Below are 22,050 nucleotides of genomic sequence, written 5' to 3'. Positions count from 1 at the left end.
CTCTCCCATCAGCTACACCAGCCACAAGTTGTGAAAGACAGGGGACAATTCCTCCTGCTACACCAACCGGACGTTTAGAAAGACAGGGGACTATCCCACCACTTGCGACACTAGTCGCTAGTTGTGAATGATGGGGATAACTTTTCCTCTAACTACATCTGCTCAAGATTTGAAAGACAGGGGACTATCCCTCCTGCTACACTCGCTACACGTTTTGAAAGACGTACAGGGGACTATTCCTTCTACTACACCAGCCGGAAGTTTAGAAAGACAGGCTATCCCTCCTACTTAACCCGCCGTAAGTTGTGAAAGACAGGCAACTATTCCTCATGCGACACCTCGCCCTTATTTGTGAAAGACGAAGGACTATGCAACACCAGTTGAAAGTTGTGAAAGACAGAGGACAATTCCTTCTGCTACACCATCCTGCCCGAACTAGTTGCAAGTTTTGAAAGACAGGGGACTATTTCTCCTGCTACACCAGCCACAAGTTGTGAAAGACATGGGACTATTTGTCCTGCTACACCAGCCACAAGTTTTGAAAGACAGGGGACTATTTCTCCTGCTTCACCAGCCGGAAGTTTTGAAAGACATGGGACTATTTCTTTTGTTACACCAACTGGACGTTTTGAAAGACAGGGGACTATTTCTCCTGCTACACCAGCCGGAAGTTTTGAAAGACATGGGTCCTGGGACTATTTCTCCTGCTACACCAGCTGGACGTTTTGAAAGACAGGGGACTATTTCTCCTGGTACATCAGCTCAAGATTTGAAAGACAGGCGACTATCCCTTTGCTTCGCCAGCTGTAAGTTGAGAAAGACAGGGGACTTTTCCTCCCCTTTCACCAGTGGGAAGTTTTGAAAGACAGAGGACTATCCCTCCTGCTACACCAGCGCAAGTTGTGAATGATTGGGATGTCTTTTTCTACTGCTACACCAGCTGCAAGTTTTAAGAGGCGACTATTTATTATCCATTGTGAAAGACAGGGATCGTTTTCCCTTCTGCTACACCAGCTGTAAGTTTAGAGACAGAGGACCATCCGTTCTGTTACACCAGCTGTAAGTTGAGAAAGACAGGGGACTATCCGTTCTGCTACACCAGTCTCTGGCAGTGAAAGACATGGGACTTTTGGTGGGCCTCCAGTGGCAAGAGTGAAGAGAGGGGGTTTGTGGCCGACTGGTAAATGAGGACCAGAACCACTGCTGGTCAGCTTGTTGGAACCATCGATTCTGCCTCTTTTTGCCTCCAGTGGGCCACCAACTCTTGCCGTCTGGGCAGACCTTGTCTGAATGGCAGCCCTGATGGACAGGCAAGTCCAGGAGGCCAGTCTGGCCGTAACCAGGCCAGGATGCTCAGGTCATTGGATTGATGCATGAACCATGGTTCGAAATGCCTCACCTAAGAACTTCTAAACTCAATCATGGAAGTAAAACATCATGAAAACAGAGACTATCATATTATAACTATTATAATTGTTTATTGTGATCTTGGTCAGTGATTTACTTAAATACAACACAAATTATACGAAAGAACAAGGAATTAGTATGAAGATATCAGTATGCATTAAATGATATTTTAAATTAATCTATTGATCATTCATTAAAAGTTATAACAAATTGAGATGTTCAGAGAATTGACAGGATATCATTAAGGCAACAAAAATTGAACATATATCAAATTTTTACATTTCCAAAATTTCCTCTCCCAAAATAGATATTCTTGTCCAAATACACAACTAATGAAATAAGTACAAGCAGATGTAGTTGTAATGGACGTCTCATTTATAAATTGAAAGACTAAGTAGAGATTCCATTGTTAGAGAAATTGCTAGTGATTGGTACTCTGCCAGTAGTGGTTTGATCTGGACAGTGTTTGAATTGACTCAACATTTGATGCATATACATCCCTGAACAGTAACATCAGTAATTGTTACATAAAGGTCACCAGCTCACAGAAATGCATACGCGCTTTTTTGGATGGATTTTGTAATCTGTCCAGGAAACTCCCAAAATCTGTACATTCATCAATAATTGTGACCCGTCATAGGAAAACGAGGCGCTCTAAAGCTTGGCAGTTTGAGACGCACTGGTGGTTTGTTTCATTTTTGGAGACCTGCCTTTTGTGAAATCCGAAAATATAAATTTTTCTGCCATTGTATCTTGATGCTGTTTAGGCTTATCTTTCATGCAACATGGGCCTGATTTCACTGTGATAAGTCACAATTACAGAGAAAGCTCTTGAATCTGGAAATGATCGGGACTGATGTGAGATTAGAAAGAGGGGGGAAAGGTTTGCATCAGATCAAAACTTTCAGTTTCTTGTGGTCAGTAAAAAGGACAGGATAATTTTGGTATCGGAGGGAATTCTGTCATCACAGCATGAGAGATTGAGTCACTTCATGAGAGGAGAAAAGTCCCTCACAACTCCAATTAAAGTACGTTTCATAATATCTTTGAACATCTTATCATTAAATGTGGTTTGTGCAATGAGACAACATCAACAGAGATACATGTATGTCTGTTCGAGCTTCCAATACAAACAACAACCAACAACACACAAATTTTCAATGCCTGAATTTGAATAATCACTGTTTTCGACTCAAACTTAACAGAGCCCAAAGACCAAAGTAACAATTCACTGCATAAATTTGTTTCAAAATTTATAGTTGCCTGTATGTGATTTATAAAGGAGTACCTGAGTTATTCATGAATCAAAGAACATGTAATAATTTTTTAGACCTAAATTTTATCCCATATGGATTAAGAATATGCATTAGGGATTAATCTATCTAAGAGGACTATAATCTACATTTGTACTCTTGCCTATATGACTGGTGCACAGCGAGGCAACAAAGATTACTTACTCGAGTAAAACAATGCTATACATGTACAAACATAAGCCAAAAGAAACATATAAAAACCCCACAAAATCACATAAACATGTCTTTACAAAATCTATCATATAATATGCACACTCTAGCCGATAAATCCACACACTTTCTATATTTGTGGCTAGAATACGCAGGTGCATTAACTCTTTCAGTGCCCAGGATTTGGGCATTTTTGGGCATTGTCACTACCCAAAATCTCACAAAAATAATTGAGATACACTCATCAAAATTCTTCAAAACCTTTGTCTTTACCTCCTGTTTCAATAAAACAGCAGTAATAAGTAGGGGCATACTAGGATTATGCTCTAAATTTTTTTGAGGGAGTGGTATTTTTGGCCGATTTTCACCATTTTTCACCCAAAATGAGGGGTGGCAAACCCCACCCCACCCTCTCAGTCGAAAAAATTATTCAATTTGGACGCCCCAGGCCAGAGAAACCATATGAACCACATTTGAGTAGCTGGGGACATCTGGTGTCGTCTGGAGGAACTAAAATACCTTAATATTTAGGACGTACATGTACGTCCTTGGCACTGAAAGAGTTAAAACAATTGGAAAGAACAATCTTCTAGAACACAAAGTATATTAAAGTGACTGAGCTAACAAAGACTGATATGTGTCATGGAATCCCAACTGGATAATACTGGATAAAATCTGAAATACACTTCTGGCAAGATGTGGGTGTGACAAAAAGGGCACATATATGTACTAAGACAAAAAGTGGAGTGCATGTACTAGAAGTAGAATCGTCACAAAACTATTTTATCCAGCACATCAATAGCCTTACTTCTTTGTCTCAATGTGGTGGAAAGGTACCTTAGTAATTACCTCTTAATTTTAATACCCGCAATTTGAAATACAAATGTAAAAAGTTTGAAATATAATAATACACTGAAGTAAAGATAGAAAGGTTGCCTTATACATGTACGCACGCGTACCAGCACATACAAAAATAAAAGTGTGTTTTCTTTGAGGGACATGCACATTGTAATAAAGGTAAATACAGCTTAAGTATGGTTCAATCTATCAAATCCAGTTAAGGGTGTTCACAGTCTAATATGTAACACATACATGTAATGAGGGAAAGTTTCAATACACACTCACTCGCATAAACGTAGAACTACTCAAACTAGACAGGTGATATTATATTGTAATACATAACATTGTCAATTTGACTAATGCCATCCGTTGAATGCTTGGCCGTAACAAAAATAACACCTGAACCAAACTCACTGTCATGGAATTACACTTTTAACCAATTCAATCAACTGTTTGGAAAAAGAAGTCTTTACGGCCAGCATATGTGTTCACTCCACACAAAAGATAATGAAAATCACGACAAATTTCATCCCAAGATTTAGATCTGCTGCAACTGGACATTATTCAGCTTGTAGTAAATTCCTTTGGCTGCGAGAAGGTCGTCATGTTTCCCCACTTCCTTCACCTTGCCGTGTTGGATAACGTAGATCTTGTCGGCATTGCGGATCGTGGAGAGGCGATGGGCAATCACGATCGAGGTCCGGCCCTTCTGGGCTGCGTCCAGCGCTTCTTGTACAACCTGGAAGGAAAGAGAGACAAGCTTTGATAGCTGTCGTGTTGATGTCAAACAGACACCAGGGTTGTTTGCTCAAAGTTTGAAATTTGAAACAAAATTTGGGATTTTTCAATTGTGTAAATGCACACTGAACATAAATTTCAACATTACTGGAAGTACTGAATGTCATCCTGTTTGAAAGGTTAATATGAGTAAAATTTCTTCAAATATTTTCCATCAAAACCTATTTTCTTGGTAAACTTGTGGGAAATGAATGCCACACGTGTTTTTGACCTCACCTTTTCGCTCTCGTTGTCCAAAGCAGACGTGGCCTCATCGAGGAGCAGAATCTTGGGATTCCTAATGAGAGCACGAGCAATTGCTACTCTCTGTTTCTGCCCACCACTCAATTGGGTGCCCTTGTCTCCACAGTTTGTTTCGTAACCCTGAAAGAAAGAAATCGATTAGATACACCATTTACTGCCGACCATTTGTTCAAGAAATACCACTGAACTCTGACACAGAAAAAATCAAGACTGTCACTACTGTCAATTGCTCAACAAATTTCTCTTCAACAAAAGTGTGATGTAATGTTAACTTGTTGAAGAAATCATATAGGATTTTATACAGAAACATAACTCGGGAGATATTCAGAATCATAAGTTGGCAATGTTTCATTTTACACATAGTAGTACTTACCTCTGGTAGAGACTCGATGAAGCTATGGATGTTCGCATTCCTGGCCGCAGCGATGATCTCCGCCATTGGGATGTCCTCTCGGGTGTTGTCACCATACGCGATATTCTCTGCGATGGACCGGTCGAAGAGGATTGGCTCCTGGGATACGATACCCATCTGTGATCGGAGATGCTTGATGTTCCATTTCGTAATGTTCTTTCCATCAATCATCTGTAGTGAAGAAAGTTATTTTATAATTTTCGCCCGGAGCTGGGGTCTGTAGAGACAAAGCTCTTATGAATGAAGCAAAACCTGTGATGAAGACTGATTTGGTCATTATCATTATAACTTAAGGCTTCACTGTTCTTTTCAGTGCCCTTAGGTAGTCCACCTCAGGTTGGACATTTACTCCTTGTGGGAACGTAAGCCTAGGGTACTCAGGTACTGGTACACTAAATCTCAGCTTCTAAGTCGATCAATCAATCAATCAATCAATCAGTAAATCGATCAATAAATCAATAAATCAAAACAATCAGAAAATCAATCAAAAATAGTGTATATCATCTTACCACTTCCCCACCCTCAGCCTCATAGAATCTTTCCACAATTGAGACGCATGTACTCTTGCCACAGCCGCTGCTGCCTACTAGCGCCACCACCTGGCCAGGTTTGGCACTAACATCAAGACCTCGTAGAATGGTAACGTTTGGCCGAGTAGGGTAGCGGAATCTTACATCCTTCAGGTCGACTGCTCCGGCCACATCCGACTGAAATGACCAAAGTGTCATAATATTTATTTTTCTCCCTCCACATACAGTGGAACCTTCCTTAAAAGACACCTCTCTATTCAGACCACTACTTCTGCTCCCAAATTGGTTGTTCCTTTCAATTTGACCTCTTTAATAAGGATATATCCCTATTAAGGACAGCACTGGTCAGTCTTGAGGAAGTCCTTGATAGAGAGGTTTTACTGTAAAAAATATGTGGGATGGGAAATCGAGTAAATGACTTACCGGTTTTTCTCCTTCTGGATCTGAGCTGTCAATCTCAGGCTCCCTGTCGAGGAGTCCAAATATCCTACCAGAGGCTGAGACTGCTTTTCCATAGTCTGGGGCAAAGGAACTTGCCTGGCCCAGAGCCATGGCACCGAACACAATGGCCCCAAACACCCTGCAAGCAAATGAAAGAGATATAATGATATTTTTGGACTATTAGACAATTCATAGGATCAAGGGGCAAATACATAGGGTAGGTTGCAAGGTTTATCGGGACCACGTCTCTTTTTATCTCCCGCCCTCCATCATACTTACTTGAATACGCTAGTAAAATCCATCTCGTTTTGTTGAATCAGGTAGGCCCCGAAAGCGAAGGCTGCGGCATGGACAAAGTCAATGATGGCCTGTGTCAGACCAAACACAAAGCCAATAAGATGTGCCTGCTTAATGGATGCTCTGAAAGAACAAATGGTAACATAAATCTTAATATATCTCTGCAAAAGAGCTCCCGCTTGAGGTGCATCATTTGAGGGGGACTGTCCCTGACTTCTCCCATCTAGATTTTTAAGGGTGGACAAGTGCACATTTTGATGCCACAGATACATAACTGATACGAAATGTTGCCGGTCACAAGCCTCATTAGCTTGGTAGAGCTGTGGACTGCCAATCCAATGATCTGTGGTTCAAATTCCAGTCAAGGCAACTTGATTTTTCTGTACCAATTTCATTCTGCCTCAACCCTGCCACTGAATTTGTTCCATGGAGAGTTAAGACAACGAATACATTCAGCTCAAAACTTTAAGATTTCAATCTTACTTGTGGACAGGTGTCAATCCTGCCGCATACAAGTCCATAAACTTCGTCTCCTTGGTCAACTGAGCGACAGTGCGAATGTTTGATATCCCCTCGATAGCAACCTTCCCAGCATCCTCCACAGCTTCTTTATCCTTGTTCGAAACACCCGCCATGATTTTCATCTCGACGAACCCGCCGACCGCGATGAACGGTACAAATGCGAGAATGACGAGGGTGAGTTTCCAGCCATAGATGAAGGAGATGATCAGAGCTGTTCCCATATTGGAAATGGACTGGAGAATGCTGCCAAGCCGCACTCCTGTAGCCTGGAATAGTTGAGAAATAAGATGAGGCACATGAATGTGGGACTCATTGTAATAAACCATTTATGCAGAGCCACCAACCCTCCATGACGGCTGTCAGGAACTGCGGCCTCCCACAATGTTATCATGACACTCTTTTATCTCTGCAACAAGCTTGTCCAAGCTGAGCAAATGATGAGATGAAATATTACTAACAATTACTGAAAAATATCGGCACTAAATTTTCTCTAATCGACATAATCAATTTCTTACCCCCTGAACAGCAGATGCATCTACAGCCAACCTTGTAGTCAGCGCTCCAGTGGAATTTTTCGGGCTGTCAAAGTATCCAATTTCCTGAAATGAATAGGATTACAAAACTTTAGAATATAATTTCATGATGGCAGTGGCAGCAAGCTGTCATACTCTCATAATTACTTTTGCAAAATAGACATCGTCTTATGAGCCTATTTGCCATGATATTTCAGGAGCTGTTTCTGGTTATGTTGCATTATAAAACCTACATCACATATTTGTGCCCTGGTGGTCATCTCTAGGCCCACTTTTGATCTCAATAACTGTGTTTCCATAGGTGCCCCACTTGGTCATAGTACAGTCTCTATGTGTCCTGCAGTTGCTTATACATGTACAAACTTCTCAAGTATGTTCCCTAAGATCTTTACCTGTTTTAACATCGCAGTGAACGTCAGTTGCCTCAGCCGCTTGGTGAGAGCCTCTCCCGATTTCGCGAAGAAATAAGACTGGAGGAACATCGAGAAGAACATCAACACACCGATGCAAACAAACAGGATGCAATAGAGGTTGACTCTCTCCCTCTGGATGTCCCGGTTAGTTTCTCCAAATACCTGGAAGCAAATAAAGAACCAAGGCGTCATTTTAAATGTAGCTAAATCAGGATACACAGGGCTTTCCAGAATTTCTTAAATTTGCCTTGGTCTCGTTGTAGAAATGATACTGAATGATCTGAAATACACTTTAATGCAAACAGAGGATTGGTATCAAAATGTAGCATACATACCCCAATGAATTCAGCAAAGATGATAGCGAATGCAGGCTGTATCCCACCGTTGATGAGGGAGGCAAAGCACCCGCCAACGATGTATCCCCATTCCGGTTTGTTCATTGCCAAAACACGTCCAAACGATGGTTTTGGCTCTTCATCGTTATCCTTTCCCTGAAGATGAATTTGAATTTGAAATCACTTCGGAGAAGGAAAACTCGAATTTGAAACCCGGGCAGATCCTGCTTGTTTAAATCTTGGCCACCAAGGCTTTTGCATCTTATCAAGATATACCCAAGTTACTTTTACAGGGAGTATAAGACCATGTGGTACAGGATGACGTAATCTAGGTGTTGGTCCTACTTCGAAGAAACTCCCAACCAGAAACGAAAGGAGGCAGCCTAGTTAGTATGACCAGGTCCATTTGGTGTCACATATACCTTCACAGTCATATATTTCACAATTATCTGCAAATGCAGAAACAAAAGACAAATATTTCCAGGTTGCAGTTATTTCAACTGAGTCTCATACCTTTTTCTCATCGTCCCCCTTCTCTTCATCAGATGCCACGGACATGCCTGAGATGGTTCGCTTCCTGCCAGATTTCATGCGAATGGACGACTTCTTTAGGGGAGTCTTGGATGGTGTTGGGGGGAGGGGCTCATCAGAGTCAGACTCTGATTCTAAAATGTGTAAGGAGAAAACAATGACATACAATATGACAATTCAGGACATATGCCCAGACTACATGTATGCAGTTTTATTTTCATTCCTAATAAGGAATGTTTTCTTCATCTTTTCAGTCAGCCCTGTTTGACAATTTTTCTCAATTATCCTCCGAAATTCCACCCAGTCTCCAAACATATGATCCTGTATGTTGACACCATCTGTACAGATTTCTTGTCTGGTGGCTTAATAGGACATTCTAGAAATGGCTTTGATTTGCATCCTAAAGGAAATTACTCTCAATTTTCCTCTTCAATGATTTCCAGTAGAGCTTGACCACAATTTGAAGCTCCTCCACTGAGCCACCACGGCCCCCAGTTTCACTGCATGTGCAAGGGCAGACTTGAGTTCCCAAAGCGAGGACAGGCTTTCATGTTTTCACTATGCATAGGAACAATAGAAAGGGGAAGGACCATTCCAGGGATGAAGAATACATGATATCTCATGAACATGCTAGAAGTGCTATTATCATACAAACTTGAAGGAGTTTAATACCTCGACCAAGAACTCATGCATCAGCCATGTATCGATCGGTTCATAGACATGTTATGTTAGGACATATACTGTACACGGACGTGCCAAGATTAACAGCCCTGGCATTGAACAGCACTGGATCAAGAATATACAGTAAACGGCCAGATTGAAGTAGGTGTATTGGTGTTGTCTATTATTTTACATGACAAGAAAGAGTAGAACTTGGACTGCAGGGGTTCTGTCCTATCTCTGGTTTCAAATTTCACAAGCAGCATTCAGAGCTGACATGAAGGTCAGCACAATTCAGTGGCAAACTGAAACAAGATGTTTTTATTAAGCAGCATAGGGAGAGAACTGCAGCAAGGGCAAAGCCATGACTAAAATAAATACAGCAACTGGTGGCATTCAATTCAAGAGAGATTTTGTACATGGTGTTACCTTCTCCTTAACCTAAACTTGAAAACAAAGAAAAAATTCGTTCAACTGATTTTGAAGAAAATGTGGTAAATGTGGCAGTGAATGACTACATAGTACATGATGTGACATGCAAAATGCATACACAAAAAACGTCTCAAAAGCCTACAACATATTTTGTACCCTCTAACATAAAACACATAACACACCAATCACAAATTATTCAGTTGGTGCAAACAGGAGAAAACTTTGAATACATTTACAACACAAGCTACAGTACGTCAAAGTACTTCCATGTCAGAAGACAGGATAACTTCATCCAAAATAATTCTCGAACACAGAAAAAACGAAAGGAGGGGAAATGTGCAATGGATAGATGTTTTTGCTATTTTGCCAACAAAACCATCGTAAACATACGCATGCAAAAGTTCTTATTGAAATCAGAAAAACCCAAAAACACCAAAACTACATCTTAAGAAATTCACTAATAATTGACTATCATAAAAAAACAATTAAGGGTCACAATATTCTATCATAAATACCTTCGATAATTTGAAGCTCAGTTGCTACGATTTGTGATTTAAACGTCAAATGGAATAGAATTTTGTCATTCATTATTACTCAGTTGAAACGACAGCTAGAAGCATGTGTATTGTCCGAGATCTGTCTGCCACGAAACACACATACATTTACATTCAACACGCAACTTCTTTCGAAAGAATACTAAAACTTGAGGCACCTCCAGGATCTATCCAAAGTTCAGCTTGATAAGACACGTTGTGAAGATGATGAAGATTATTAATTTTTAGATATTACGAGGAAGTCAGCCGGGTCTGATGAATGCTTTATTGACTCTAACTGGCACTATAACACTGTAACAATGGTTACATTTGCATGCCTTTTATCAATTTTTGTTTTTTTTGCCTTGATTTGGTGGCATGACACTGAAGTTTGTTTACAATATTCATGGATTATAGTCCATTCACAGATCTTTAGTATCCATATACCAGTCAGTCGTGGTTTCGATTGTACCTTGAGCTTACATGTATGCATTGTGACATGCAGAGACAAACCCAGACCATTCCTCATTCCTATCGCAAATTAGTCATATTACGTCTATCGTTAGAAAAACAGGAATATTAAAACATTTGTGGAGAAAATAACTCACCTTCCTCCTCCTTTGACTTCTTCTTTGACTGGAAAAGTAAAAATAACAATAAGTTGTGTTTCACATGATCTGGCAAAAAGACGTCATTCTAGAGAGGCAGCTTGAATGAATCCAAGGTCAAAGTTCATTTTTTATCAGAGTGCTGAAGAGTGTTTTGAAACTGCAACCTTGGAATCCATATTTAAGTCTACCGTATAGGAAAAGGAAATATGGAAGTACAGCACTTTTCAAGGGGTTTATTATAATACTAGTGTAGGCTTTTGCTTAAAGTAAAGAGTACGACCACATGAACAAAAGCCTTTGAATACTGACCTGTGCCATGACTAGATTGTAGTATAAACCTTCCCGGAACATCAGCTCAGAGTGCGTTCCCTGCTCAACATTCTGGCCGTCCTTGATTCCAACGATGATGTCTGCATTCTGAATCGTCGACAGCCGATGGGCTACCACCAGGGTGGTACGACCCTGCTTGACCTTATCCAATGCTGCCTGCACGACAGACTCACTCTCTGTGTCCAGGGCAGATGTGGCTTCGTCAAGGAGTAGGATCTTCGGATCACGTACGAGAGCCCGAGCAATGGCAATGCGCTGCTTTTGGCCGCCGCTTAGCTGGGCACCACGCTCTCCGACAAGAGTCTGGTATTTCTAAAATGACGAATCACGAAAATGTAGAATGTAAAAGAGGTTGTAGAAATATGTGGTGAGGTGAGGATTGTTTTTGGGAACCATATGCCCCCACAAAAATGAGACAAAAAAAGGGTCAGTGGTCACTCTGTCTTACTATTACATCTGTGTCAATTGGAATGATCAGCAGACAGCATGATAAAACTGTTTCCTACCAAAATAAGGGAGATTTAGACCCTCTAACTGATGCTGTCATAGCATACGATTTAACATTGCAAACATTCCTTAATCTTCAAGTAGACTGTAAAATTCAATGAACAGACATTGGAAATAATGAAATTCTTTGCTTGCCAACTTACATCGGGTAGGTCACTGATGAAGTCATGGGCGTTTGATTCCCGACATGCTTGCTCAATCTCTTCGTCGGTGACACCATCGCGTCCATAACGGATGTTTTCGGCAATGGTTGTCGCAAACAGAATCGGTTCCTGACTGACGACACCAATGTGCTGACGGAGCCATTGGATATTCAGGGACTTCAGGTCCCGGCCATCGAGAAGAATCTGAAGATGAAGGGGAAAAATATTAGAAAAACTGAAAAATATTTAAACACATAGCCTTTAAGTTTAAATCTACTGATTGGGACTTCTTCTTTACTTTCAATATCAGTTAGGAGAAATGCTTGGTTCTGCGACGCATTATGCATACAAGTTTGGCAGTGAAAGAGTTAATGTCTAACACGAAAGAGTGAAAGAGTTAATGTCTTATTCACTGCTGATTCTTTCCTACCTGTCCGTCAATTGGATCATAAAATCGTTGCAGCAACTGGACAGAAGTACTCTTGCCACATCCACTTTGGCCACACAGAGCAACAGTCTGGCCTCGCTTGATCGTGAGATTGAATCTGTCCATCACTTTCACTTCTTCTCGAGACGGATAGATGAAATCCACGTTTTTGAACAAGACGTTTCCCTCCATGGTTGCTGGCCGTTCACCCTCCTCAGAGGTTGGGTCAATCTTTGACTCCTGGAAACGATTATTTCAATTAAGAATTTACCGTTCAGATTCAATACTTGTTTCAGGCTGAATTCATGTAATTTCTTGCTATTTCAAATCTGCAACTTAAGATTGATTCAAAGAGAATCAATCGAAACTTTAATGATAAGAACTATTTTGGCCAATTACTCTGCCACCAGCGTGACCCCATCACAACTGTCATCTTGTAGCGACTGATATTTCAATATGGGGACAACGAATGGCATTATAGGGACTGCATCCTCTACTCTCGTCCCCAAGAAGACCCCCCTAACAATTAAAATGACAAGTTTCCTGAAATGTTGATTTGTTTAGTGTCTACTTTTTGTTAAAAACTTTTTATATTCGTCATGTTTATGAAGCATAATTATATGTAGCAAAGCTGGCAGTCAAAAGGTCAAGTTTATTGTACTACTGAATGTCTACATGACTATTTTTAGGTTTAAGTTCTGCGTCTACAGTGAGGGTGAGAGCGATCTTGCCACTGGGGCAACTGTATCATTAGGCTTTGGCAGAAGGAAATAATACCTGTATCATTATGGATATGACAGACCACCACACAGTGTTAATAGTCACTGCTGGAAAACCTCGAAGAAAAGAATTACCAACATAATATGACTAAATGATGAGATTAAAAGGCAATCAATGTCGTGATATTAATGTATAATGCCAATATTTCCCCGGCGTTTTATTTTTGCAGATTTTGCAAATACCTTTGATTCACGAAAATATACTGGAATTATGTAGGAAACTTGAACCCAGGAGGAAACCTTCTCTGTTGAAGAAAGCTGCCCTCTCTATCCGTCATGAGTGGACTATAACCGACCAGGTACCCCGCACCTCAGAGGGGACAGTTGCCATTCCGACAGCCCAAGATCAATTTGTCACTTACTCTGTCAATAACTGAGTAGACGGAAAATGCAGCTCCTCGTCCTGTGGCGAATGCCTGGAGGTTTGGTGCTGCGCTACCCAGGGAGAATGCTCCGAAAATCACGGCGAAAAACACCTGTAGATGAAGCAAGCAGTTTCACAAGATAAGCACTACATGTCAATAAGCCAGTTAGGTTCTGCTGTATGTTAGTCTTGCTGGATGGAAATTGCACATGTTATCATGCAGCCGTACCAATTGCTTCTAATATTGACCTTTACACCCCATTTCCCAGTTTGGACTCTTCCAGTTAATGCATTAGAGCAGTCCACTTTGGAAAGTGGGGGTGTAAAGGCAAAATCCTGTCAAGAACTTACTCTGTCAATCAAGGCATGAATGGCAAACGCAGCCCCTCTTGCTGTTGCAAATGCATGCAGATTAGGTGTGGCAAGTCCAATGGCAAAGGCAGCGAATACAACACTGAAGAACACCTGTGCATAGGTGTAGATGTTCGGTTAGTACAAACATTTTACATAGCAACACACTGTGCATCAATATAATACAAGATAAGGACAAATTAATTTCACTGAAAACCTTCTGTTTTTAATACGAGTGCATAAGAGTCTCGTATAGACATGACGTCATTGGCGATGAGATGACGTCATCAGACAGACAGAAAATGCGGGTCCTTCATTCACTTACAATGATAACCTGTCCAACAGTGTAGTTCTTGGCCTCGTCGTGAATCAGGACGGAGCCGTACCAGAATCCTAAGGCGTACGCCAACATCATGATACCCCAGACACTCGCCAGTGACAGACCATTCGTTACGCCCTTCTTGATACCGAATTTCTCGGCGTCAGACAAGTTACCAACATATCTGAAAAATTCAACATGGCGTCAATACCGTCAATATACCGAAATTTTTGAGAATAAAGCCATTGGTTGGCTCAACAATTCCCTAAAACCCACCTTTTTACTTCCTTCTGTTCGCCACCGAACGCTGCAACAGTCCGTATAGCGCTGATCACTTCTTCAGCCACCCCACCAGCCTTGGCATAGGCTGTCAATTCCTTACTTGTCAAGCTGCCAGCAAGCTAAAAACAGAATGGTGATAGTTTTATGAATTCTGTTTACATCTTGGTCTTTGTTGATAAAGGAGAAGTGACCATAATGTTTTTGGGGCTGGGACTGGCTGGCACTATCGTAGAGTGAAGTGTGGGTTTAAATAAACACAACGACTCCTGTCTATTCAGACGTTTCGTATAATCGTAGAGTGAAGCCATATTTGAAACAAAATTTCCCTTCTGAGGAGGGAGGGTGACAGATAGTACACAGGTCTACGTATTCTTGACACAGCCTACCTTCCAGGATGATCAAAATAATGGTAGGAGCCAGCCATTCACGAAACTGATTCTGATACAAGCCAGAAACCTGTTGAACAACTGGAAGGCCTTTTTACCTTGGTCATGAGAGCAGCACATATAACAAGCAGAGGACTGACTGCCAGGATGACCAGAGTTAGTAGCCAACCGTTCACGAAACCGATGGTGATACCAGCAATGAATGTAGTAAACCATTGGAAGAAGTTTGCCAACTTATCACCAATACCCTCCTTGATTTTGTTGATGTCACTGAAAGAATAAAGATAAGCGCAATTGAAAAACACACCTATGTGGGAAGTATTTATTCGCCATTTTTTTCTCTCTGTGAATCTAATTTTTAAAAAGATTTGCAACAATAAGATGCCAGTGAAAATTTGGCCGTTCATTGTACACGTATTTTCAACTTACTCTGAAAGCCTCGTAGCAAGTTGTCCTGTCTCTGTCAGGTCGAACCAACCGATTTCTTGTTTCATCACCGATCTGAAGTAACTAGTGCGGATTTTCCAGCACTGGCGCTCGGAAGCCGTCAGCCAGCACATGATTTGCAGGTAGGCCGCGACCAGCACGGCACAACCTAGACCTGTCAATACCAAGATGTTAAAGTAAAACACTCCTCCAGTCTTAGCAGTTGGTCCATCAACCCGACGTCAAAGTCTCGCAGCCCCATGGTGGTCACTGCTCATAATGTGTGTAGCGCATCAGCATAATCCCAATACAGTGTCTCAAGGTGATGGTAGGGTCATTTCAAATCTCCACGATAAGGGGTTAATTGATAAATTCTGACCATTATGGCTGGGCGGTTTCCCAGCCCACAACTTCCGCACCATAAAATTTCAATGAAATCACTTACCGACATAGAGAATAGCAAAATATGTCAATCTGTCCATGAGAGTGGACGGGGCGCTTCCCTGCGCTAAGAGGTCTGCAGCCGTCTTGTTGAAACCTTCCTGATACATGATGGGGCTGAATGAAAGAAATTGTTTACATTGTTACTGTTGCAGGCCTATCAAAATGCATATAATATCTTCAGTAAAATGTAAAAAAACAGGGCACAGCAGGATGTTGCACTACTTATTCCACAAGTACTGTTTAACACTTTGGGCTCCCAACACCCCCTTTTCGAACCTCAGGAAATAACTTGCCCCAGACCAGAGCTCCTGCTGAATCGACAGAGATAGGATTACTTTGCTCCCTGCTAAATCTACGTCAGATGGCGCTGAAACCGGAAAGTGTTTAGGAGTGAACGCGACGAAGAAAAAGAAGAAAACCTCACAACAAAATGCTGTAATTTTGGGATGCTGCCTCCCTGGTTGTTCCATACTGCGTGAAGTTAACTGTGCTCAAAATCTTCTCCAGCTGACTGTAGACGGCAAACGAATCGATCATTTCGCCAAAGAAAAGCAAGACCAATGGCAGCGCCGCCCCATGGCCCATCGCTCCTAATGTGCCGATGATCATCAAGAAGTAATCCAAGCAGGTTCCGAATCGGAACTGAAAAACAAAACGACAAGTTAGAGAACAAACTTGGAACAGCATCTTCTTTTGAACATTACGATGTGGAGGAGAGGCATTAACTGACATTCTTCCTGCACTTTTGATCTCTGCGAGTGCTGTAGATTGTTTTCACCAGGATTTGCGTCATAATATCATTGAAGGCGTCGCAGGGAAGTATATAATTTTGACGGCCTGTTGCGCCAACTTAATCCATGAATCTTTGCAACATGAGCAAGTCTGGGTGCTGGCAGCAGGTTACGAAGGCACTAATTAGTACATACGAACGTTAACATCCATAACATACCATTGCGAACACCCCCACAGCTGGCGGTGGGGGTTCCTCATCCTTCTTCTTCTTCTTCTTCCCATCTTTTTCAGGATCCTTGATTTCGACCCCTACATCTCCGTTCGAATCGAACCCCTTATTTTCATAATTTTTCTTGGCGTTGCCATTTCTGTTATCTGGAACGTCACCTAAAAATAGATCATTTCATTTTTATTGATTCATGGAGCTACTGAGCTTCCAGCTACATCGGCCAGAAAATATGGGGATCACTGAAAATGTAAGATTTTGCTGTATGGTATCCCCAGTCGTCTCAACTGGGGAGTGAGACCGTGCCACGAGGCATAAAAGAGAAACTGTGTTGTGAGACCCGGAGGTGTGTACGCGAAAACGATCGACGATAAATAAAGCCGATTTGACAATCATTCTGTTGATATCAAGCCGTTTTGAACTCTTTTCCCGGCTCTACGTATAATCCGGAGAGATAATACATCTGGCAGACCTTCCCACGCGATGCGAGCTCTGGATTTGTAGTTCGGTACTGAGACGCATGAAGCGCTAAGTAGGATCGCGGACGAGCCATCTCTGTCCGAAGGGGGGAATGATGTATAGTACCCCCAGGTATATGGCACGGCTTAACCCGCCGGCCATGAGGGAATTCCTTTATGGCCCAGTGGTTGGCGCGTTGGCCCCAGAGTGGAAGTTAAGCAACGTTGAGCGCGGTCAACCTTTGGATCGGTGACCGGCGCGTACAATACATTTGCGTTGTTGTCCATGGCTCTGGATTGTTATTTTCATTCAATTAATTTCGGCACATTGCTTTTTCCACAGTTTTTATTTAACGAAAGCACATGAAAGTGTTCTACTTTTTAACCATTAGCCGGTTGAAGGCTATTTTACACAACAGGTCCTAGATATTACGTGTAAGGTCTATTGTAAAACAGACGCACAAAAACTGGCAAATTATTGTGGACTAACTTTATGTGTGTATTACACAATTTTGAAGTACAAGCACTTGCCGACTTTATTGACATAGGGCCTACTTATTGACTTAGCGATAATTGAAAATCGCCAAAGCGGTGCTGGCAACATACCGGTACATGTACAGTTTAGCCTACTATCAAAAATGTATGACATTGTTGTGCTCGGAAGTATACGTTTTTGTTATCATACAGTACCAAACATGAGCATAGTTAGAAATTTCTTCCTCCTTGTATCATTCCAACAATGACAAGACTACACTGGCATGTCTTTTTATGTCACATGATAAAGAATCCTGAACTTTTTTTATGCCACATGATGTACTCATATAGAATGCACGGATTGGAAAGAATTGCATTTTACCTGGAACAACCTTATATTCCCCTGCCAAATTTGAATGTTCTTTAGTTGTCATCTCCGTCACGATGCATGTGCAAGAACTCTTCTGATGAGTCAGACAATGATGTGATAACTTACTAAGCGAGTAGCACTAACATCATTAACATATATGAACAATGTAGCAGCAGTGATAAATAACTGGCAAATATTTGTCGTTGATAAGGAATACTCCATGGTAACGCACAATATCGATTGGCACCGGTCATATTATGTAATATTAACATGTTTAAGGAGAATAGATTTTCAGCACTGTCTAACAATCAGTGCAATTCAGTTGAAGAAGGATGGGTACAACTAGTATGGCAGAATCACATTAAATAACCACATCAAATCCATCGCCAGAGAAGAAATTGCTGCTGAGGGGTAACCTTCTACAATTATTCATTGACTTGCACTGTGAGAACATTTACCTGAGGTGCTTAAGGATTGAATGGACAGGAAAACTGGTTCAGCTGTCAAAGGCGTCTAGTCTACTTTAATGTCCCCCCCCCCCTCTACATGCTCTATTTTCAGGACAGTTATAACTTACCAACAACAGGCACGCTAGCATATTCCACCTGCACAGCAACTTTATTACTAGATGTCATAATCTTCAAAATTCGGATGAAATCAGTGAAATGGCATGAATGGATGATGTTCCTTTAAAATTGCATGCATGTCAATCTATCACGAGCTGATAATGATATAATTTTACTGCTTATCAACTTCAATTTTAAAATAGCTGTTACTCATCACAATGACTGGTCAAATGTAAATGAAGGCTAAGTGCACTGATTCTGTGTTTAACGTCTAATTTCGATCACCATCTTGACCACCATGGCCAATCAATAAATTCTCCGGACAGCAAATTTTTTACTTTGTAACTCAGAAAAAGCTCTGCCGGAAAATGTAGTGCGACATGGAAGACCTCTGCATATCCCTTTCTGCAAGAAAAATCGTGATCTTTTTGGGCTGTGAGTGCGTCACTGGAGCTGAAACAGTTATTTTGTTATGCAGGGCCTGGCTTGGGAGTGAACATTAACCATGCTATCTCTCCATTATATCAGACACTGATCTAACACCCCAGTGTTTCCATAACAAACAATCTTATCATAACCAAGGATTGACATTTAAACTGTTTATTTGGACTGAGATTGTGACGGCTTTGATTTCAGTTGGAGAGCTCTGCATCTACATGTAATCGTTGGTGCTGTCCTATGGACTCCCACAACAAAATGTAGGCTATTGCCAGTATTGGCATGACCAGTTCCAGTTGACCAACAACCACATATTTGACAAATGTTTTTAGCTAAAAATCGCTATTCCATTAGCATGTTTACTCATTACAGCCAACAAATGCTTGTTAACCAAACACCATGTCATGAACTCTGTCTTGCCTGAATGCCCACCCTTTAATCCAGGCAGGCTTACGTGTACCAACAGCCTACATTATGCCTGACGTACACACAGTTTTTGACCAGATCAGCAGAAAGCCTCTTTTATCAAACCTGCGGTATGCAATTCATGTGGATTATTCACTGGTGGCACAAATAGGAATAAGCAGTGACACTGTGTGGTACCCAGACCTCTCATTTCAACCGGTTATGAACCTATTTTTAAGTTCAAACACGTGCACCAACCAGGTGATAATGGTCAAAATCCCCTCCACAAAACACAATTTTCCTTTGATCAGCTGACAAAAAGCTCCACGTCAATCCTTATGAGGACATCTCTATTTTAAGCATTGAGATCATTGATAAAATTACAATTTGGTTGATGTCAATAAGGGATGGGTGAATGCTTGCACGATTTTGCTGCCATTTGAAATTGTTTATGAATTTCATCACTTGCTTACTAACGATCCAAGAATATTGCGATAGACTTTCTTGAAATTGGATATCATGACCCCAATTTAGAGACCTTACTTAGAGAATAAATTGGATACAATATACAGTAGAACCTCTCTATTAAGGACACCCTTGGGACTGACAAGTGCTGTCCTTAATAGAGAGGTGTCCTGATTAGAGAGGTCAAATTGAACGGACACCACCATTTCGGGACCAAAACTAGTGTCCTTGATAGAGAGGTTGTCCTTAATAGAGAGGTGTCCGCTAAGGGAGGTTCCACTGTACATCAACAGCAATGATCAGTAATAATGCACTGACAGAATCTCTGACCAATCCTCACATGCAGAAGATTTATTAAGGGTTTACCATACATGTAAACACCAACATGAAGTCACTCTATTTCATAATGAAAAATCACAAAAACAAAATAAATTTTATAAGCCAACTGACGTTATTGGTTGATATTGTTTATCGACCAGTCAGTGTAATAAATGGATCAATACACAATATAAGGCTGAAAAGCGAACAGAGTAAAACTGCAAGTCATGTAACAAAATAAGAGTTTCACAGTGTAACAGTAACACGCTGTGGTTGCACAGTGGATCAAAAACATAGCGCATTGATGTAATATTCGTCATGTGGGGATGACATTGAGATGGATAAAGGTTGAAGGGTGTGGCCGTGGCAAATCCTAGGAGGCACTCATGTGCTAAATTGAGATAATGCATAAATATCTACCTACAAATAAATTCTACAGCAATTGATCATATTGGTATTTGAACATGTTGAAATAAGAATCAATACACAACAATGGAATTTGTGCTAAGCTTTGCAGAGAGGCACTAATGATATTGATAGAAACTTTGACGAGGCTGACGATTTGCAATTCCATGTGAGTCAGAGGCCTGATTACTGAACTCTTTGACTGCATATCCATACTCAGTTTTCGTGTCCATTTTCCGTTGTTCCACGACCTTGCAATGCGGAACACACCAATAAACCTCTGTTTGGCTTATTGGATGTTTCAATTGGTTGTACCAGGGAACATACTATGGAGACATGGAAACATTGGCACAACTTCAAATTGGAACAGCCTATGGAAGATGGACATGCAACCTTAAGAAAGATTGATGGTGGCAGTATGTTTTCCAAGTACCTACCATTCACGTTACCATTCATGGTATCGTCATACGTTGGCGGTGCCTTCTCATCCATTTTTTGGTAGTCTGCCAATGTGATGTCGTCTTCAATTGTCATGTCAGTCTTCTCCAACAGGATCCAGAAGGAAAATTGAACATGGTCAAAAAAACGTCAGAACTCTGGAAAATAAGAGGTCCTTCGCTAAATCTTTGATTTGAAATTCGGTATGAATCTTTATGAAAAGTTTTATGTTTGGAGTGAGAGATCTTTCATCAGACATCACTCATCTGAGTCAGAAAAGTGATGCAATCTCTAAAAAGATTCACAGAACTGAACATTGTCATTGTTACTTATGTCCTGTGACTAAAAAGTAATGACATAAGCACATTTTGAAATAAAAGTTGTAGGCCTACTGACGTACTGTAGATATATGCAAGTAAGCTCGCATAACTATGGCCAAAATTTACAACTGAATGAGCACAGATTTGCCAGAATTGAGAGAGAAGTGCTACTGGTAGTGGTACATCATGTATGCAGGCAATGATTACATTCAATACCCTGATGACCATCCATCATTGTACATAGTCTGATCATAGAGGTATTGTTAAGATGAAATAATACCTCCATGGGGTGACACTGACACTTAGGCCTAGTGACAGGCCATGGCCATGTCACATGTGCATGTTGTGTACCCGTGCATTTCTAGGGCCTACATACATTATGACTGACACACCATGATACGCTGACAATCCCAAAATCGGTTGATATTTTTGGACACTTTATTCTCACATCAAGCACACCAAATTCACTGAAAACGTTACTTACTGCTTTGAATGTATCCACACTACCTGAATGGTAAAATTAAATCACTGAGTGTCAGGAAAGAAGTAAGTTCGTAGGTTGGTTATATAAACAAAAAAAACACGAAAATTGTTTGTTTTTATTTGACGTAGTGAGGTAAACTTTTGAACTAATTCATTCGTGGCCGCTGATTAAGTGTCTTCGACTAAAGTCTCA

The 22,050-nt window shown here is 41.0% G+C and overlaps 1 protein-coding gene across 4 annotated transcripts; it reads right to left on the bottom strand.

Moving 5' to 3' along the window:
* Positions 1–1,460: 1,460 nt before the first annotated feature.
* Positions 1,461–21,993, bottom strand: LOC135500449 (ATP-dependent translocase ABCB1-like). 4 transcript variants are annotated; one of them, XM_064791932.1, is made up of 26 exons: positions 21,859–21,993; positions 21,054–21,212; positions 16,709–16,878; positions 16,184–16,401; positions 15,761–15,873; positions 15,319–15,490; positions 14,988–15,159; positions 14,498–14,622; positions 14,228–14,405; positions 13,903–14,016; positions 12,412–12,648; positions 11,982–12,185; positions 11,311–11,643; positions 10,999–11,026; positions 10,373–10,396; positions 8,748–8,899; positions 8,235–8,390; positions 7,879–8,061; positions 7,469–7,552; positions 6,915–7,219; positions 6,414–6,554; positions 6,117–6,273; positions 5,673–5,870; positions 5,125–5,334; positions 4,725–4,871; positions 1,461–4,449 (listed from the first exon to the last, which is right to left on the bottom strand). In XM_064791932.1, the coding sequence occupies exons 2-26, from the start codon at positions 21,148–21,150 to the stop codon at positions 4,249–4,251; spliced, it is 4,119 nt and encodes a 1,372-aa protein (XP_064648002.1). In that variant the 5' UTR covers positions 21,151–21,212; positions 21,859–21,993; the 3' UTR covers positions 1,461–4,248. The 4 variants fall into 4 exon arrangements, with proteins under 4 accessions (XP_064648002.1, XP_064648001.1, XP_064648004.1 ...); XM_064791931.1 differs by lacking the exon at positions 13,903–14,016 and adding an exon at positions 13,550–13,663; XM_064791934.1 differs by lacking the exons at positions 10,373–10,396; positions 13,903–14,016 and adding an exon at positions 13,550–13,663.
* Positions 21,994–22,050: the final 57 nt, after the last annotated feature.

The sequence above is a fragment of the Lineus longissimus genome, chromosome 16, assembly GCF_910592395.1.
Source record: "Lineus longissimus chromosome 16, tnLinLong1.2, whole genome shotgun sequence".
In the NCBI taxonomy this organism is placed as follows: Eukaryota; Metazoa; Nemertea; class Pilidiophora; order Heteronemertea; family Lineidae; genus Lineus; species Lineus longissimus.
Note: the sequence above shows the minus strand (reverse complement) of the source record. Positions and strands in the feature narration are given on the sequence as shown.

Coding starts and splice junctions, on each gene's coding strand:
- LOC135500449 (XM_064791932.1), bottom strand. CDS start 21,150: ATGACAATTGAAGACGACATCACATTGGCAGACTACCAAAAAATGGAT. Junction 11,644..11,981: donor TCATCAGTGACCTACCCGAT/GTAAGTTGGCAA, acceptor TCGTCATTTTAG/AAATACCAGACTCTTGTCGG. Junction 5,335..5,672: donor AGGCTGAGGGTGGGGAAGTG/GTAAGATGATAT, acceptor TCTTCACTACAG/ATGATTGATGGAAAGAACAT.